Below are 18,282 nucleotides of genomic sequence, written 5' to 3' on the forward strand. Positions count from 1 at the left end.
CAGTCTGGCACTCCTTTTACTCTGACCTACACAGATACCATGATGACTCGCACCATCCCGTTCACCCTTTTTAAGCACCACCACAGCATTAGCTCTCTTTCAATACATTGAAATTTCTTCAGTACTCAAAGATCTTTTGAAAACACAGCATGACAGATGCAGACGCTGTTCACCTCCTTTAGAAATCAGATTGGAAAATCAAGACCCTAGCTCATTCTCATAATTAAAGATAGGTTTGGGCTTTATTCATATAGAGTTGCATTAGACTCTAAGTCCTCACTACATTTTGATTTATCTGATTTCCTTCCACCCAGTTAAACTAGCACTGAAGTTTCAGGAAGATCATGGTTTTCCTCAGCCTGTTTCGATAGATATTTCTCTGCTGCTGGGAGAGATGAGTAATGGTATTGTTTGGAGGTGGAAAATCAGGGTAGACATTGATTTTTAATGGCTTTTGTTACATTAGCTCAAAATTTATAGTTCAAAGCAGTTACAATTTCTTTTTTTTTATTGTAGGTCTATACACACACACTCTTGACTCTCCCATTTCTCCCACGTTATAATGAATATACCTAGAAATGTCATATTCCTTTTCTAAGCTTCCTCTCAGAAAAGCATTCGTCCACATTTGAATTATAACAATAGATCTCTAGATTTCCCATGAGAAAGCTTAATATGAAATCTCTAAGCATATTAATTATAATATAAATTGCATAGGTATAGCATTTCTCCTTGCTTAAAAATCCAATTACGATTTCGATATTCAGTGGTTTAATATTCTTATATGATTATTGACAAAAACATATATAAGTACCTCAGTGTGTAATGCAGCCCTATTTCTGCTTTGGAAATATAATAAAAATATCTATTTGTCAAGTATTTATTTTATAACTACATTTGCCAATGTTTTGTATAAACTAATTATTCTCATTACATTTCTCATTCCTAAATAAGTATTGGGTGGACAAGTAGTCAGTGCACATATTTTAGCATTTTTAAAAATTCAAGGGACATTTTAAGAATCTAAAATTGCTACCTTGTTTCCCATTTCCCCTAAACTTCTGTGAATTTTGCACTACTATTAAGACTCTTTATATCAGTGGAGTAGGTACTTTTCACTGTGTAGTCTTCAAAGTGGACTTCAAAAAGTACGCTACTAGACTACAGAGTAGGATAAGTGTATTTTCATGCTACTTTTACAGCTGGCCTGCTTTTCTGTGCTTCAAGTTTCCCCATCATGAGATATGAAAAAAACACTAGGTACATTATCATCATCATCACCACAGTTAAGAGATATATTTGCACTTCAAAGCATTATTTAACATTAGTAAAAATTAAAATTACAAGCTCATAATTTATTTCAGTTTTGGTTCCCCCCCCCCCCCCCCCCCCCCATATAATTTAATTCCTGTTAATGGCATTCTATGTGTTAAAGTTGCACAGTGAAAGTGTGCTACCAGGACCTCTCTTCTGCTTTGCAGGTGAGGTATAGGAAATGTGTATCGTGTTCCAAGTGCAACCAGTTAAACTCTGCAAAATTAAAAACCACTCAAAAAAATAAATTATTCATAGAATTCAGTCAGAATTCATATATCACATTAAGCTGCATAAGGTGACTTTCAAGCCATGTTTGAGACTTACCAGCTAGGTCAAATTCTTAAGGTAAAGCAGTATCTTGCAATATAAAACATGCATGAGCAGCATACAATTGCTTTTCAACTACTTACAGCTTCAGCATACCTGGAGTTACCTTACCCATTTGACATTTAGTTGCAGTTTTAAACATAGGGACAACTTTGAGAGGAAATGGTCTATATCATATAATTCCAAGGAACTTCTACATGTTACAAAGTGGGCTATTGTTCCTGGAAAACTACTTTGCAAAAAAGTGTACCAGATCAATTCACAACCCTCTTTTGATGAGAAAGAGCTTTTCTTCCCTTCATTGAGTCAGAGAGAAGCGGGATGGTAGTTATAAGTGGAAGACTAATGATCTTCTGACTGCTTCAAATATAATTGCATAAGAACAGAAAATAACTGCAGTGCTGCATTCAAAGAGCAAATTAGAAATTTTTATTGTGATACTGTATTACTATGTTATGATGCACAGCAGTGACAGTTGTTGAATTCAGTCTGGGTAAGCCAGCAGATTATTTCCTCCTTTTTTCCCCCCCTTATTTCTCTTCGTCTTTGCAGTGTCATTCCCTACGGAAGTGGCATACTGATTCCTCAAGGTTGAGTGGCCCTAATTTATGCATTACAATTGATTCTAAATTAATAACAAAAATGAAAGGCAATTTTCTGCAATGCAAAACATGGCTTTTTCTGAAGAGACAAATCCAGTACATCAAAGATGCCTTTTAAAAAGTCCTGCCGTGAAAATGACCATGTTTGCTGCAAGATGATTACTATAATCTCCAGAATGATTCATTTTCTACCAGTAAATTGAGGTTCATCGTTCTCATTTATTTAAATGTACATATCATTTTAAATCTACATATTATTTGTCAATGCCAGTCGCAAAACTAAGTGAAAACTAAGTCGAACCAGTGCTTTGTAGCTCTTTAATTTGTCTTATTTTTTTCTGCACTGCTTTTTCTCAATCTTTCTGCAAGAAGACTCTTACATACTTTCTTGGAAAAGATAGCATTCCAGACACACAAATTACTTCTTTTTAGTGTATACATACCCTCCTATTAGTCCTCCAGAAGCTTTTATTCAGAACTGGTATGTTTATTTGGAAGTCACACTTGCAGCTCTGCTCATTAGTGACTAGCACTGATTGATTTGAAGTATTGCAGGGCGGGACACTTCAGGTTTCCTTGGGCGATACGCTTAGATTGATTTCTACTAGTAGGCTTTTTATGCCAGTTTAGAAAAGCTGAACTGTGTGGAGCAGAATACCCATTTGTTTGCACTTCCTGAAAATTGGGACACCATCCAAGCACTCAGAACATCCCTAAATCTGTGTTAAACTCTCAAATCAATAAAGGATTTATTCCTGCAAAATTATTTCCAGGCGAAATTATTGTCTAATAACAGCAGAAGTGCTAAGCTGGAGGGGAAAGGTCTGCTTTCCAGCATCAGCCTAGAGAACGAGGATACAGCTCCAAAAGGCTGCCCTGTTTCACTGTGCAAAGCTTTTTTTCATTAGACCAACATTATCTACTGCACACTTAAGTATTCCTTTCAGAAACTGCAATATTCTGCAAGTTTATCTCCTCTGCTAGCCACTGCATTTGCACCTGCAGAAGGAATTTCACTGTGCCTGCATTACACTGTTATCCTGGGATGGCACAACGCACCCCTGTGATGCTTTCTGCTCTCCTTTCACTACCAAGGCAAGTTTACAACCAGTCTGCGTTAAGATGCTCCCTTTCCGAACACCAAACAGGCATGAGAGAAAGCTTGGACTTTGTCAGCTAAAGATAATAGAGCAAATAAGCTGAAAGGCCACATCCTAAAGAGCTACATCTAAAGTAAGGGCAATTTTAATATAAAGCCGTAAATAATGCAAAAAAGCAGCAGAATTACTCACTGCAAACTATCTGGTGAGAGCAAGTGATTTACGAAATGAGAGAAACGCAATAAATGAGTGATATTACTTGAAAAACAAAATGTCAATATAATAATAATTTAAAAGAAACGGCAGCAGAACACTGCCTCTAGGCAGCTATGACTTGCATGAAGTAACTTTTCACATAATAGGTAACTCAAGGTCTCAGTGATCTTGGCAGAGTTTAAGGGATAACTTTCAAGTAGAGATGAACAAGAATTCTCTTTCCTGCACACACATAGGTAGGTTTTGAACTCTTAAATAGATGCTGCTTAACTTTTCAACTTTTCTTCATTTTTTATATAGAATATACATCATTACCACTATTGGGGAATTTTTTTCTGCAGTTGATTTTTAATTCATTTCTATCACTTTCAGAATACTTTCTAGTATTGTGTTAATGCCTCCTTTCTAGTATCTGTATTTTCTACTGACATTCTCTCCCTGAACAAATTACCTGTGAGTTTTCAACGCTGAGAGTTTAAGTAACTTCAGGCTTGCGAGTCAGTATATTGGAGAATTAAATTTCTTTTACTCCTTTGGGAACAAAATGGCTCAGTGTGTTGAGTGACTCTTATTAAATTTAAAAAAATATATCAAACAATCTCCAAGTTTCTTCTTCTGCTTGAGTGTTCTTCAAAGCTTCAAATTATTTTGAAAATGCTAAAATACCACAGTGAGCTTTCATAACAGAATATTCAGTTATTTAAAATTTCCCACACAACAGGAAAACTCTCATAATCTTCCCTGGACCTAAGGGCTCAATGAAACAAATTGTGTACCCCTCAACTAAAGAAATACCCAGAAACCATTATATGAATTTCTAAAACCAGTGAATACATAGACATTAAAAAATAAATCTACAAATGAATAAAAGCCTAATTCATAGTAATAAAAATACTCTTTGCCTTGGAAAGCTTGACTCATCAAGTGTAAATCTAAACTAAGTATTTTTTTCTATCTGAAATATAAAGCTAGCACACATGCATGGCAGGGGACATCCTTCACTGAGATAATGCCCTCAGAGGAGTTTAAATGGCATTGCAGTGATAAATCCAAGGAAATACACTATTCTGATTTAACTGAGCTAGCATCCATGCAATGTTTTTCAGCCACTTAAATTTAAAAGCAAGATTCTAGGATAACAATATGAAAATATGAATTTCTTTGATAGGCACCGAGAGGGAGCTAAATGTATGGTATTATTTCAGCTTCTTTTCCTAATTACAGTGTAGCAGTTAAATTTTTTTCCCTAGTCACTTACAGCCTTTTCCCCTCCTTTGTCTCCTTTCATGGCTTTGCAGTTTTCTGTTGTGACTATTGAGATGAGAAGTGCTGCCACTCCACAGCTGGGAAAGGATGCACCCTCTGCATAGCTATAGCAATGATGAAATATAGGGCAAGTCTTCCTTATAAACAGAGGCTGAATGGAAAGCCATGTGCTTTTTTTAACATTTTCCCTGGATAACTCAAATTCTTCTGGCAGTGCATATTCTGAAGCAGTTGGGACCATGCCTATCTGTAAAGGACATTAAACAGACTAGTCCTCCTAGTCTTATCACTGCTTTTGGGACAACTGTGGGCAGGTCACCTGTTCTACTTCACCGCACTCCCAACCGGTAGCAATGCAATTGTTAAGAGCAGTAACAATAAATAAAAATATTTTGTTCACATCTCTAAGAGGGATATAATATTAACAGCCGTTCCTTCACTTCTCTAGCCAATAGTCTTCAGTAAGACAGTTATGTGGGTTTATTGACTTTCCGGTCCCAGACACTGTATGTGGAGAATGACAGCTAACAACACCAGGCAGGAGCTTCTGTCCCTCAAAAGGTACAGCCCTCCCTTTCCCAGCTCTTCTGCCTTTCCACGCATACCCCAGACTGGCACGTTTTGTACCTCTACCGAGCACAGGTGGAACAGGCCCCCTCAAGACATGCACACCTCTACAACCAAGAATAGTTTCAGCATAATGACTCTCCGACAGAATAAGAACAAAGAACAAAGTTTTCCAGTGATTAGTTATATTTTGGGTGCCAAATTAGGGCTGCTCTGAGGTGAGAGAAAGTCACATGCTTTGGGTGAGTAATGTTACACAAAAATGAGACTGTTCCAAGGAATCTTAATTTAGGTCATTGAACTAAAGCAACCAAATTCTGCAGTTGCTTTGGAAAATGTTGACCTGGTATTTCAGTGTCACATTAGCAGGACTGCAACACCAGGATCCTTCAGCTCCTTTCATCAGCTTGCTCCTGCACAACCTAAGGTCAAAGGAAAATCTGATAAGGCACGAGAGATGAAAGGAGAATGCAGACCTTGCTTAATCCATTGCATCTAGAGGCCAGAGAGCCTGCCCTTTCCAATGCTTACAGACCTCTCTGAAGGTAAACAACAGCCGCTGATATTACTGCCTATCAGCGTCAACTCTAAACTAAGATGTGATTGAAATTAGAAAGCATAAGAGAATTTCCTCCAGAGTGATCGCATGCACTACAACTGTATTTTCAAGGATCTTTCTTAATTACTCTTTTCATTTTACAGAACTTTGTGTTACACATACACAGAGAAACACACTGCAAAGGCTCTATAGGGATACCCAAGAGATCAGTTTTTCAAATTGTCTGCACAGCAATAAAAAAGATGGGATTCACATTTTCTGTTTGCTGATAACTCAGCTCCATACATAAATACTTTTGCCTCTTCTCGTAGGCTGACTGTGCTGGCCCCTTCCAGGAAAAAATTCCTGTGGGTGAGCTTTATTGCAATAAACACCCATAGGTCACTATTCTACTATAAACTTGATATAAATTAGTCAATGAGAAGGATTCTGCCTTTGAATTACAATTTATTTCAGTCTGAGGCTGCAAGAATAACTACCACTTACTCCTACTTAAGAAGCAGGCAGAGACTAGCAAAGAAGAAACGTAATAAGGGCACCCAGTCAGAAAGCTTTCAACAGTGAAGAAAACATCTACAGTTCTGCAGAATTAAACACTCAGACAGCAAGACTGCATTTGAAGGAGCTCGGCAGGTACCTGAGGGACATTCACTTTAAAAGATTTACTTTCTCCTGTTGGAAGATGTCAGACCACTCCACCGGGGCCGTTGATGGTTGGATATTGATTTGTGCACTCTGGGTTCTAAAAAGGCATGTGTCTATGGCATAAGCTTTTAAACTTTGAAAATACCTTTTCCTAGTGGCCATTTTTTGACCACTCCCTTCCAGTCTGTTATTCCTGAACCACATAAAGGAGGACTTTCCTGGCACTGCAATGTCCTACAATCTCATTTCTGAGAAGTCAAAGCATACTGATGCATGAACAACTGCTGTCTAACGCCTTAAAAAAAGGCAGAAAACAGATACACAACTGACTAATAGTGAAAACCTTACTTCCCAGACACACAAGCAAACAGTGATCTTGGTCGGTGAAAAGCTGGACATGACCAGCAATCTGCACTCACAGCCCAGGAAGCCAACCGTACCCTGGGCTGCATCAGAAGAAGCGTGACCAGCAGGTCCAGGGAGGGGATTCTGCCCCTCTACTCCGCTCTGGTGAGACCCCACCTGCAGTTCTGCGTCCAGCTCTGGGGTCCTCAGCACAGGAAAGACATGGACCTGTTGGAGCGGGTCCAGGGGAGGCCACAAAAATGATCAGAGGGGTGGAACATCTCTCCTGTGAGGAAAGACTGAGAGAGCTGGGGTTGTTCAGCCTGGAGAAGAGAAGGCTCCAGGGAGACCTTATAGCAGCCTTCCAGTACTTAAAGGGGGGCTTATAAGAAAGATGGAGGGTTTCCCAGAGAGGTGGTAGATGCCCCATCCCTGGAAACATTCAAGCTCAGGCTGGACGGGGCTCTGAGCAACCTGATCTGGTTGAAGATGTCCCTGCTCATTGCAGGGGGGTTGGACTAGATGACCTTTAAAGGTCCCTTCCAACCCAAACCATTCTATGATTCTATGATCTCTACCAAAACAAGACAGATATAAAAAATAAGACACTGAGTCAAATTAAAATCCCTGTGTCATTGAATACAATCCAATTCCCACTGCTCTTCAGTGTTCAATGGAACACACCTCTTCATATTTTTGCAAACTTCTGCATTCTCACAAAGGAAATTAGTGATGAAAACAGCATAATTAATAGTACAGTAGTAATTATCTCTTAGGTTTACAAGGTACCAAAGAAAATAAAAACCTAGGCCTGAAATAAATTCCTTACTCTACCAAAATGTATGAGGATTGGTTTTTCCACTGTTTTCTCAGGATTTTAAAATTTTACCCTTTAAGTCTACTTATGATTACAGTTTTAGCCTTTCTAGTTGAGATTTGAATAGACCCTTGAATTTGGTGGAAATGTGGAAACCCAACCTTTTAGGAGCGATAATCTTGAACTAGAAAAATGAAATCTTCTCATGGCACTTGTTGTCACTGAAATATCAAGTCGAAGGAAAGAAGAGAGAGAGTAGATTTTCAGTCTCTCCACTGAGCACGTGGTGGATACAGAATAAAATTTATCAGAGTTATCACAGCACAGTCCCAGATGATAAATAATTATTGAGAATTTACTCTTTTGGAATATCTTTAACCTGATTTTCTAAGGAAATAATTATGGTATGTGAGCAACCATGCCTGTCTCGCCCTCAACTGTAGTAAGCCCAATAGCCAATTGCAACCAAATCTGAAAAAGTGAGGAGGAAACAAAACTGTAAGTTCCTAAAACCTTTGTAAAATGATGTGGTTCATTAAAAACAGGGACATTCTGCAGTGTAACCTGAATTGTTATCATAGGCCAGAGAATCCACAGGAGTATAAAAGAAAAAGAAATAGAGGCACTTCATGCATGTCTCAGCCTTGGGGAAATTCTCAGTCAGAGCTTGACCAGTTCAAATACCAAGGTCAGTCAATCTCATGATGCAAATGCACTGAGAACTAGATGTCTTTAATTCCAGTGTTGATAGAATTTTTTCTAAACAGTCTATTCCACAAAAAGTAATATAATTTTACTTTTATACAGATACAGAATGAAAATACATGCTAAGTCATTAAAAGATGCTGTGAAAACAGCTTTACTAATCATAACTGCCTTCTTTTTCTCTAACATCTAAAGAATAAGCAAGGTTAGACGAGCAAAAAAGTACTGAGATCTGAACTCAGATGTTGAACTTGGCTTGAATCCAACATGAATCATTAAGTGACCCACTGTCTTTCTTTACTCTTCTTCAAGGTAACTATTGATATTGGCTGATATTCCATCAACTTCTGTTAAAATCCTCTTTTCAGCATATGTCTCCAAGCACAGTGCTGTACCAAAGAGTCGATCAACTAAAACTTTCCTCCAGCTTACAGAAGTTAGGCTAGGCTTTGTCATGGAGTCTATTCAGTTATCTCTTACACTGACCACTAATTTACAAGTGCAAATCGGTCTCTTGATAGTACTGGATATATTTTTCAAGCCCTGCAGTAATGGAAGACTAACATCACTGCACTAATGTGAGTCATTTTATGTTGAGTTTCCTTTTTATGGTGTCTTTAATATTCAAGCTAGAGCAAGGTAATGGCTTATTTTAAGGAATTTTGTCCAAGTGTGCATTTGGGCATTGTAGTTTATTACAGATCACCAAGTCTTAGTCTACACCTGGATCTGTATTTTATACCTGTAAGTCAGCAGAGAAACTCACACATTCTCTGAGGTAGTTGAAGGAATTAAAACTGTCTTTTTTTTTTTTTTTTTTTTTTTTTTTAAAGAAGAGATTTTGTTTGATTTTTCTTAACTGTGTAATTGTGTTACTCAAGTAGGTTCTTATGAGAGCTCTAAATGAGGATCACTTATTTAACAGTGATCCTGGTGGGCTCAGGAATTGGTGATGGTACCTGATAAGTGGCTGGCACAACCGAAGAGTGAAAGGATAAAAGCATGCTACTAAGGAGGGCGCTGGCAGAGGCGTACTTACAACTTCCTTAACTCCTGATCAGCACTGATCACAGCTTTAAGGTGGATCTGCCTCAAATTCATTGTCTTTATGATCTCTCACTGAAGCCTTTCAAGCTCAAAACCCCAAGTCTTGTTAAACTGTAAACTAGGACACAACATTTTAAATAGAAACAACTGAACAGCATTATGTCAAAGAGCAAAATAAAAAAGCTTTCTACACAAGCCTGCTGTTTCCTTGCAGTCATTTCTTGGTACGCCAGCTGGGTCTCAGGCAGCTCAGTTATGCTCAGCAGCTCTGCACCGTTCATCCCCCCAGTCCCTTGGCAGGGCGTCCTTTTGGCATTTTTGAGCCCCTGCTGATCTTCTCCCCAGCTCCACATGGGACGCATTTTGCCAACATGCACACAGTGGTCCTATGTTACCCCAAGGGATGGAGCCATCTCTTCATCCTGGGGCAAGGATCATACCTAAGCCAGAAACTCTCTTCAGGAATACATCCCACACAAATTCATGTCACCTATGGGTGAAGGTGACCTCCTACAATTAAATTAATGGTGTCCTTGCCAAGTCTATAGAGAGTAGGAGATGCTCTGAAGTAATCAATCCTTTACCACCTTCTCTTTCATTCTGCTATTAAAAAAAAAAAAAAAAAAAAAAAAAAGGCAGGAAAGAATGCAAAAGCCTCAATGCACCTTCAACCAATTTAACTTTTACTTTGTAAAATCCTTTAAATTATATTGACTATTTAAAAATATGGATAAATGCCATGAAGAAAATATCTGATGGTTTAGGGGATGCAGAATTCTGTAACTTGGATAACTGGACTAAAATGGAAAGTTTATTACCAAATGTTTGATATAGGCAAACTACATTTTTATCTCTCAACAGCAGCAACCTTAATACATTTTGCAGCTTTGCCATTAAATACAGAGAGATGATTTTCCATCTAATTTCTAAAACCAGTTTTGTGGAAGAAAATGCATAATCAACGTGGAGGATGTCTGTCTTCTGAAAATGCTTTTAGTCTAACCTAAATGATAGCTGTTCAAAGGCAATCACTTGTGTTTTATATCTCACACAAAAACCAGCAGACACAGGATCCTGCCTTTGAGACAAAACACTGATACATGTGACAGAACATTTCAAGCAGTAATAATCAGAAGCCACAGATTCAGCACAATCCAGAAAACAACTGAAATATCCTCCATTAAAATCCGTAGCTTTTTTTCCTATTGCTGTCCAGTCTTTAACTGCTATTATGTTGTGTTGTATTATATTATGAATAACTAATTATCTGCATCAGACAGGTACAGGAGATGCGAATCACATTCGTTCTGCAGTAGGTTCACTGAAAACTTACACATCTGTTAAAGCGATTTTCAAAATATCACCCAGGAGGCATGTGTTCTGTTCAGTGACCTTTGGAAACTCTAGTCCAATGAATAACTAGTGATGTGCAAATAAGTTGAGAGACACTAGATAAAAAGTGCCTATAACCTTATATGTTATCTGTTATGAAGATGGCTATGGTAAAAAGATATATTGTTCTTTCTTGCCTGAGAGCGCAAATCAATGAGAACATAAACTTGTATCCCTTTAAGTTGAATGGTTATAGAATTCATTATCCTGGACAATTAAAAATATAACATGCAGAAAAAGTGCAATGAATTGTATAATCTAAGTATCTAATTTAATGGTAGTTTGCTACCTTACAGGCATTTGCTCATATGGTATCAGTCACATCTTGGCAAATTCAGCCTTGCATTCAAACATTTTATGTAGAAAGATGACTAACTGTGTTTGCTTCAAGATGACAAAACTTCATAGTACCAGGATGTTGGTAGAATAGTGAAGGAATTCAGCAATGACAACCTTGCATCCATTAGAAATCTTTGTAAGCACTATGACACATGACAAAGCTTAGACTGACTTTCTCACACAATATGTGGCCCATCTGGTCTTGATCTTGTGGCAAAGTCAGTCCACAGTCTAAAGAAAACAGCTATGTAACCAAAACACAAGGAAAAAACACCAAATCCAGGAAGATATGATGCAGCACAAATTTTAAATCTCTCTCTTTTTTTGTGCTACTTTTAAACCACACTACCAACAAAGCCTTCACTGCCAGCCCTGATTATAGCTCACGTAATTAAGACTTACATAAACATACCCTTTACACATAGATATGGTCTATAGCTTTTATATAGTCACTTGGACATTAAAAACACTTTTGCAGTTTGGTTTTTTTTTTATAGTATAAAATTACGTCTTCTGTTATACACACATACAAGGAAATCAAGGAGGTTAAAAGAGAAAAGATGCCACAATTCCAGTTGACAACCTAAAAGGGAGACACCAAGTCACACGGGCTCTTCCCAATAATCAAACGCCTAGTTGAGCAGTGACATAGTTATGGGGAAGAAAAGCATTCTGGATACTGGTCTGCAAGTAGCTACACCTGAAGCTTCTTAAAAACATGAAAGGCTTATCCTGCTGCATCACTCACATTTTCATAGTTTAGAATAAAGATTGGACATCTTTATTCAACATGTAAATAATTTTATTCTTAACCATTTTTAATCTTATAAGTAATTGCATTATTTTTATTACAGATTATATTTTTTCCTACAAGAGAAGAATAAATTATACTTACTCTCTCCAAAGTAATTTCTTCAAATTCATATTCAATTTCTGTTCCATTGACCTAAGGAAAAGAAAATAAGAAAATTCCTTAAATGCACATGGAGGGTAATTTGGTAGGCATACCGTACAGATATTGCAGTATGACCAGTTTACTGAAACACTTTTTTTTAACATATAGGTGAGGCTATCTAAATTACAGACTACTTAGCTCCCCTTTGTCTTGAATGGCATGTAATCAAGCCTAGAAACTTGAAAACAGTAAAAGTTCAGTATGTAAAACACTGAAATGATGGATAACTAAGTCGCTTACATAATATGACTGATATTTGATACAGCGTGTTCATGGACTTTGTGCAAATGTTTCTATAGTTTCCAAGGTAATAGTTTCATGTCAAAAATAGAAGACGTGTTTCTAAAAATTATTCTCACTAATGGAAGAAAGATTAATTGATCATTGCCTTACGAGCTCCAATTTACTTCGCAATACAAAACCAGACAGGAAATTCATAGTACTTATGTAAAAATCACTCACTGATACATATACTGAAATATATCTTGTTTACTATATTAACCTAGGGCAAGAACATGACAGAGGACCTTTGTAATAGACAGCTGAATGGCAAAAAGGCACAGAATGTTAATGCAATTCTTGCACTGAGTTTCAGTGTCAAAATAAATTAAGCTACAAAATGTAGAGCACCAAAATGGATTGCACTGGACAAGAAATCTATCAGCTGAAGACATGACACCGATTTAAGCAGTATTCTGAAACCTTGTTCCAGTCTGACACGATTTTCTCTGTCCCTCTAGGCAACTCACTTAACAACCCTTTTCTAGTTTCCTCATTTCTTAAATGGGTAGAGTACCACATCTGAGAAAGCTACAAAAGTTGACTATGTTGTAAGTAAACTGTAGCGTAATGAAAATACTTCTATTATTAAAATCTCAGAAGAATTTCAAAGTGTCCCTTAGCTACAGCTAGTCAGTAATCAAATTTTTTGATTTGGCCAGGAAATATTGATTAATCAAAAATAATAGATATTGCCCACGAATCGTGCCATTTTTGTTTTTGTGTTGACGGGATATTTCCTGGAAAATAGTTCTGCTTTAGTGTTCTACTTAATTTATACTTAACAAAAAAAAAAAAAAACCCCAACAACTTGTAAGAGAAAAACTGAAGTGAAGCATTAGGATTGACCTAATCTTGGGGGAACAAATTTGTTATTTCTCAGAACAAGAACATTTATTACTCCTCCCCACTCCCAGCTGCTAATTTTCTATATTAGCTTTCTAACTGCAATCAGAAAAAACTACACAAATCATTCTTTATCTAGTCAAGCACCTTTCAAATGTAATTAGGTAGTTCTCTTGTGAATATTATAACTAGGTACATGTATCTACCAAACAAAAGCTTCCTATAAAAGCCACCAACTATTTAATTTGTGTGCAATTCAAGATCTGATAAACCATGAAATCAGTAATAGAAATAGAATCCCCAGAATCTGTGTTCAAAAGGAAACAGGGAGAGGGAGAAAAGTCCAAACAACCAACCCATGCTTAACAATGAAACAAAAACACAGCATCGATGAATCAAATATTTAATACATACATAATATTTGTATTTTTTACATTATTACAATCTGGTAATCACATTACACTACACTAAAACCAGATATAAACAAAAATTTTACTATAGAATATTTTCCTGTTCTATGTTATCACTTTAATGCTTTCTGCATAGACTCTTTTATTAATATAGGCATCTTACTAGATATGAACAGCTTTACAGCTATTCCATTTTTCATCCTTTCTTGTCTAATGATAATGAAATCAAAGCTATCTATATGTCTCTGTTTTCATGAACTTCTCTTTTATCTTAGGTTGGTGGATAGCTCTGATCTATGTCTTCAATTCCTCAGTCTTGCTCTATAAAGCTGTCTTTGCTTCACTGCTTATAATCACTTTTCCTTTGCATTAAAAACTCGTTAGTGCAGCAAAATGGGAAAAAGAGGGACATGAGAAGTGAGCAACCTCTGTAAAAAGATGAAAGGAGAAAACACAAGCTGAATACTCAATTTGAATTTGCACACAAACAATATCTTGATTATGATCATCTGAGGGTTTTCTTTTATCATCCACAGTCACGATTCCAAAAAGGTCTTCAGTTCAAATCGCCATTAATCGCAGCAGAGATCCATTATCAGGTTCCATAGCAGCAGGGATGTTATGAATTAAAAAGCTGATCTTGATCCAACTCCTTTTGTTATTTAAGCATATATATCTACATATGCAGTTTACTGCCCTGTTTTTCTTGCTGGTTGCTCAGAAGACCAATGCAGTTATTTCGTAAAGGATCTAATAAGATATTGCACCTACCTGAGGCAGGTGGAATGATGATGTATGCACTCCATTCATTGCTAGCACTATTTTATTTCATATTTAGACTCTCTGGCTGCACCTACGCTGCTAAATTAGAGTCAATTTTCAGCCAAGTCTCAGTGCTTAAGGCTGTTTCTGTCTGGAGCCTGCTGGAAACAAATAGCCAAGGAGTGAGCCAACAGTTAAGCAGGAGGAGAATCATGGCTCCAGCGCTGGAACTGGCTTGTCGGTTTTCTCATTTAGCAGCATATGGACATACCCTCTGTTTTTGTCCATTTCAACTTGACAGCCTCTGGCCTGACAAAGCACCTAAACAAGCTGTCTGAACCTGCAACTTCCATTTCTTGCAAGTAGTGGGAACCTGTTCCTATGTCTCTCTTTACATGAGTTTTCTGAATTCTGCTTCTATAGCAGATTGCAGCAAGAACACACAGCAAAATTGACTATGGCCTGTATGATTTAGATAACTATGAAAAATTCCAAACATTTTCACATGGTTTTCTCTTCTCCTCCACAGTCAAAGAAATCATCAGCATTTCCAAGTCAGTTTGGGAATACTCTTTCCCATCTTTCAGGATTGCAAGGCTGATACAACAGAGATCTTTAATCTTAGCTAAATTTTGATATTTATAATGCTGAAATGTGAGGTAGTCATCTAGCTCTCTTTATACTCAGTGAGAAGAAACAGGCGCTTCTAGGTCTTAATTCATTTCATCCTACACTAGAAATCTCAGGTAGGTTAGATGAATTGTGCCCCTGAGGTTTCCTTTCACTACATACAAACAGAGTCTAAAAGCGATGTGTAAAGTTTGGTGAGCACTTGCCTTAAATCTGTTTTCTCTGCATTACTCCTAAGTATAGACTGGTAACAAAGTTCTGCTTAATGGATGCTGTATGTCTTTCATAATTGTACACCAGAGAAAGGCCAGATCTCTGGTTCAGCAGCTTTTCCAATTGCTTTTTTGGGCTTGTCTGCACCTGTAACTGTCAGTACATGCATGGCATCTTATCCAGCACCTGCTCCACAAGCTCAACCGGTTAGGATGTCCACAAGGAACAATTCAGTCTCTCCTCTTCTCCAAAAGCTCAAAGCCAAGATACATTGCTATTGGCTTCTACCTCTGATTCGGGACACTGACGTCCCATCTTTGGAGAAGGAGTGCTCAACAACTCCTGTGACAGTAACAGGCCCCTGTGCAGGAACAGCAGCACCAACATACACTTCTGATACAAGAAGGCTTCTCAGTCTCCTGACCTTACATATGTTCATGATCTGGAGTGTGATGAACTTACAGCCCCTGTAGAAAAAATTACCATAATTCAATAAAGTCCCAATATTTAAAGCACCTACTTGCAAAGGTGAGGTAGCAGTTGCTTTTCATTTACAGCTGCACCTGTTACATTGGAGGACTCTCCCAAACTTTTGACAAGAAAATGTCTTTAAGGAAGAGACGTAATGTATGGTAACTATCTAGATTGCAACATTCAAGAGAGATTTCCTGGTGAAGCTCTAATCACTGCTAGAGTTCACTTATCTTCAGATGACTCTTTCAGGAAAATGAGAAAGGGAACAGGTAAAAAGAGAGTTTTTTTATATACTATTTTGTGAAAAAAATGAAATAACGGCCAGCACATAGAACATCAAAGTAAGGACCTGACAAACTCAGATTTGTTTGTTCCTTTATGTGAAGAATTTTACTCTGACTTTCCAGGAAGTTTCTCTCATTTAGTGCAGTTTAAGGATGACATAAGCAGCTGAAGTAGTCCCTTAATGAAAATCAATTCTACAGATTATGATAGATTCCCAAAATCCTTGAGAAAAACATTCTGCTGGGTTTTTCATTTTCACATACTTTATCAAATGTTAAGACTTTTATAGATATGTTTTTTTCTCATAATAATAATTTGACACTCTTTTTATACTTCTGCAATTATTTGATTTGGTAGACCTGTTAACACTCAAACAAGTAAGCATTGCCCAATTCTTTCTTGCTATAATTCTACACATCTACAACTGCATCCACCCACTCAATAAGATAAAGATATCATCATATGAATTTTAATAAGAACTGTATTACGATAGCGGCAACAATGGCATCAAAACACTTACAATTTATACAACTGTAATATTTCAAAACCACTGTGCCTATTCTTTCTAATACAATTTATGTCATTAGAGCTGTTTGTTATGCTTAGTCTTGTTTTCAAGAAGAGATTGTTTTGCCTAAAAATTACATCTGTAGACTTTTATTACAAACAAACCCCATTTTAATTATATTTAACTGGATATCGGTTTTCAACTGTCTTCAAGAAAGAAGACTGCTTCTTTTACTTTTATTATCATATGTATAGGAAGATAACTACCCAGCCACTGATTTTCACTTAACATGCAAATTTTATTCTTTTGGCTGTATGGTTCCACCAGTTGCCTAACCACCCAAACCTCACCAGAATACAAGACTGCCAAATTTTTGTTGTACAAGTAACCCTAAATATATTTGTCCTTTAAAAATTTCCAATTTGCTGCATAATTAAGAGGGTCCATTTTACATTTCAGAAACATCAAGACCATTTGGGTAATTTAACAAGTATAATATTTAAATAGCCCTTCATGATTTCTGTTTTATCAGCAAGACCAAAGAGTGATCCTCATTTAGCTCTTTGCCATTTCCAGATTTATGTTATTTCTTCATTAATTGTCAAAGGAAACCTGCTGATGTCCTTTTGATATTGTTTTCCAGAAGCATTAAAAGTTTCCTTTCTCACTGCATATAAATATACAGAAAACAGTCCCCTGTGTTCTTTGATTTCAAATATGATGATTTTGTGTTGTCAAACTGTCCTAAAGAGGCTGCCAGAAAGTTTTTCATGCTACTACTCTTTATCTGAGTGAGTGAATTTATGGGCTTTTTATACAAGATATCCCACATTTATTTTTAATCACAGTGCATAACTAAGCCCACTTCCTTCTTTTCACCTGTATTTCCTTTAGGAAACGAGGACAATATGTTAAGCTCTTTGAATGAAAATTTACCATAACCTAAAACTTTCTCATCATAATACAACTGTTCTGGTGTGAAGAATGAAAAGTGAAAGACCATATGGTTTTGAAAGAAATTGATACTTTATCAGGAATAGGTCTTACAGTATATGTGCAACTGCTTTGTGGATCCTTCCACAGATGCCTGCACAGCACTGGACCACCAGTCATTGTACATCCTTTAGGGAAGGTGTCTCTCTCAACACACAATTAGCAGACCTCCAAGAAGCCAAATCCGGCTCTTGGTCAACAGATGTAAGTATCTGCAGCGCAGCCATAATCAATTTGTACCCTGCTCAAAGGGTGCTTTTTTCGCTCATTCTTTTCTTCTTAGATGTCTCCTATATCCTTCTCCTGGCCTTAATTTTTATTCAGCCTTCTTCTTCACTGTTTTTGTGCCATAGTCATCCTTTCCTCTCTTTCTTCCTCCCTCACTGTTACCCTGGGTTTTCTTGTTTTCATTCTCTTGGGGAAAATATCCATTTAGCAAGTAACTATTATCACTCTTCTCTGGTTGATTTCTGAATTCCTAATTTTATTTTACCCTACCTCATTTCTCAAATCTTGTTCAGAACAAAATCATGTTTTCTGTATCGCTTGTGTATCACCATACCCTAACACTAATGACAACTTCTCATGTCTCTACCTCAGCCTCCACTGTTTTCTCTGATTTTCATTCTTTTCATGTTTTTTTGCTTGTTTCTTCCTCCTTATTACCTCCAAATCTGTTCTTT

At 37.1% G+C, this 18,282-nt stretch overlaps 1 protein-coding gene across 34 annotated transcripts in view; it reads right to left on the reverse strand.

The window, feature by feature from the left end:
* The window catches only part of DLG2 (discs large MAGUK scaffold protein 2), a 1,026,767-nt gene that overhangs the window by 388,516 nt on the left and 619,969 nt on the right, over positions 1-18,282 (reverse strand). For all 34 annotated transcript variants that reach the window (XM_030042410.1, XM_030042403.1, XM_030042402.1 and 31 more), the window contains one exon: positions 12,140-12,190. In XM_030042410.1, the coding sequence (XP_029898270.1) occupies positions 12,140-12,190 (51 nt within the window). The remainder of the gene's footprint in view (positions 1-12,139; positions 12,191-18,282) is intronic.

Source organism: Aquila chrysaetos, chromosome 19 (assembly GCF_900496995.4).
Source record: "Aquila chrysaetos chrysaetos chromosome 19, bAquChr1.4, whole genome shotgun sequence".
Lineage (NCBI taxonomy): Eukaryota > Metazoa > Chordata > Aves > Accipitriformes > Accipitridae > Aquila > Aquila chrysaetos.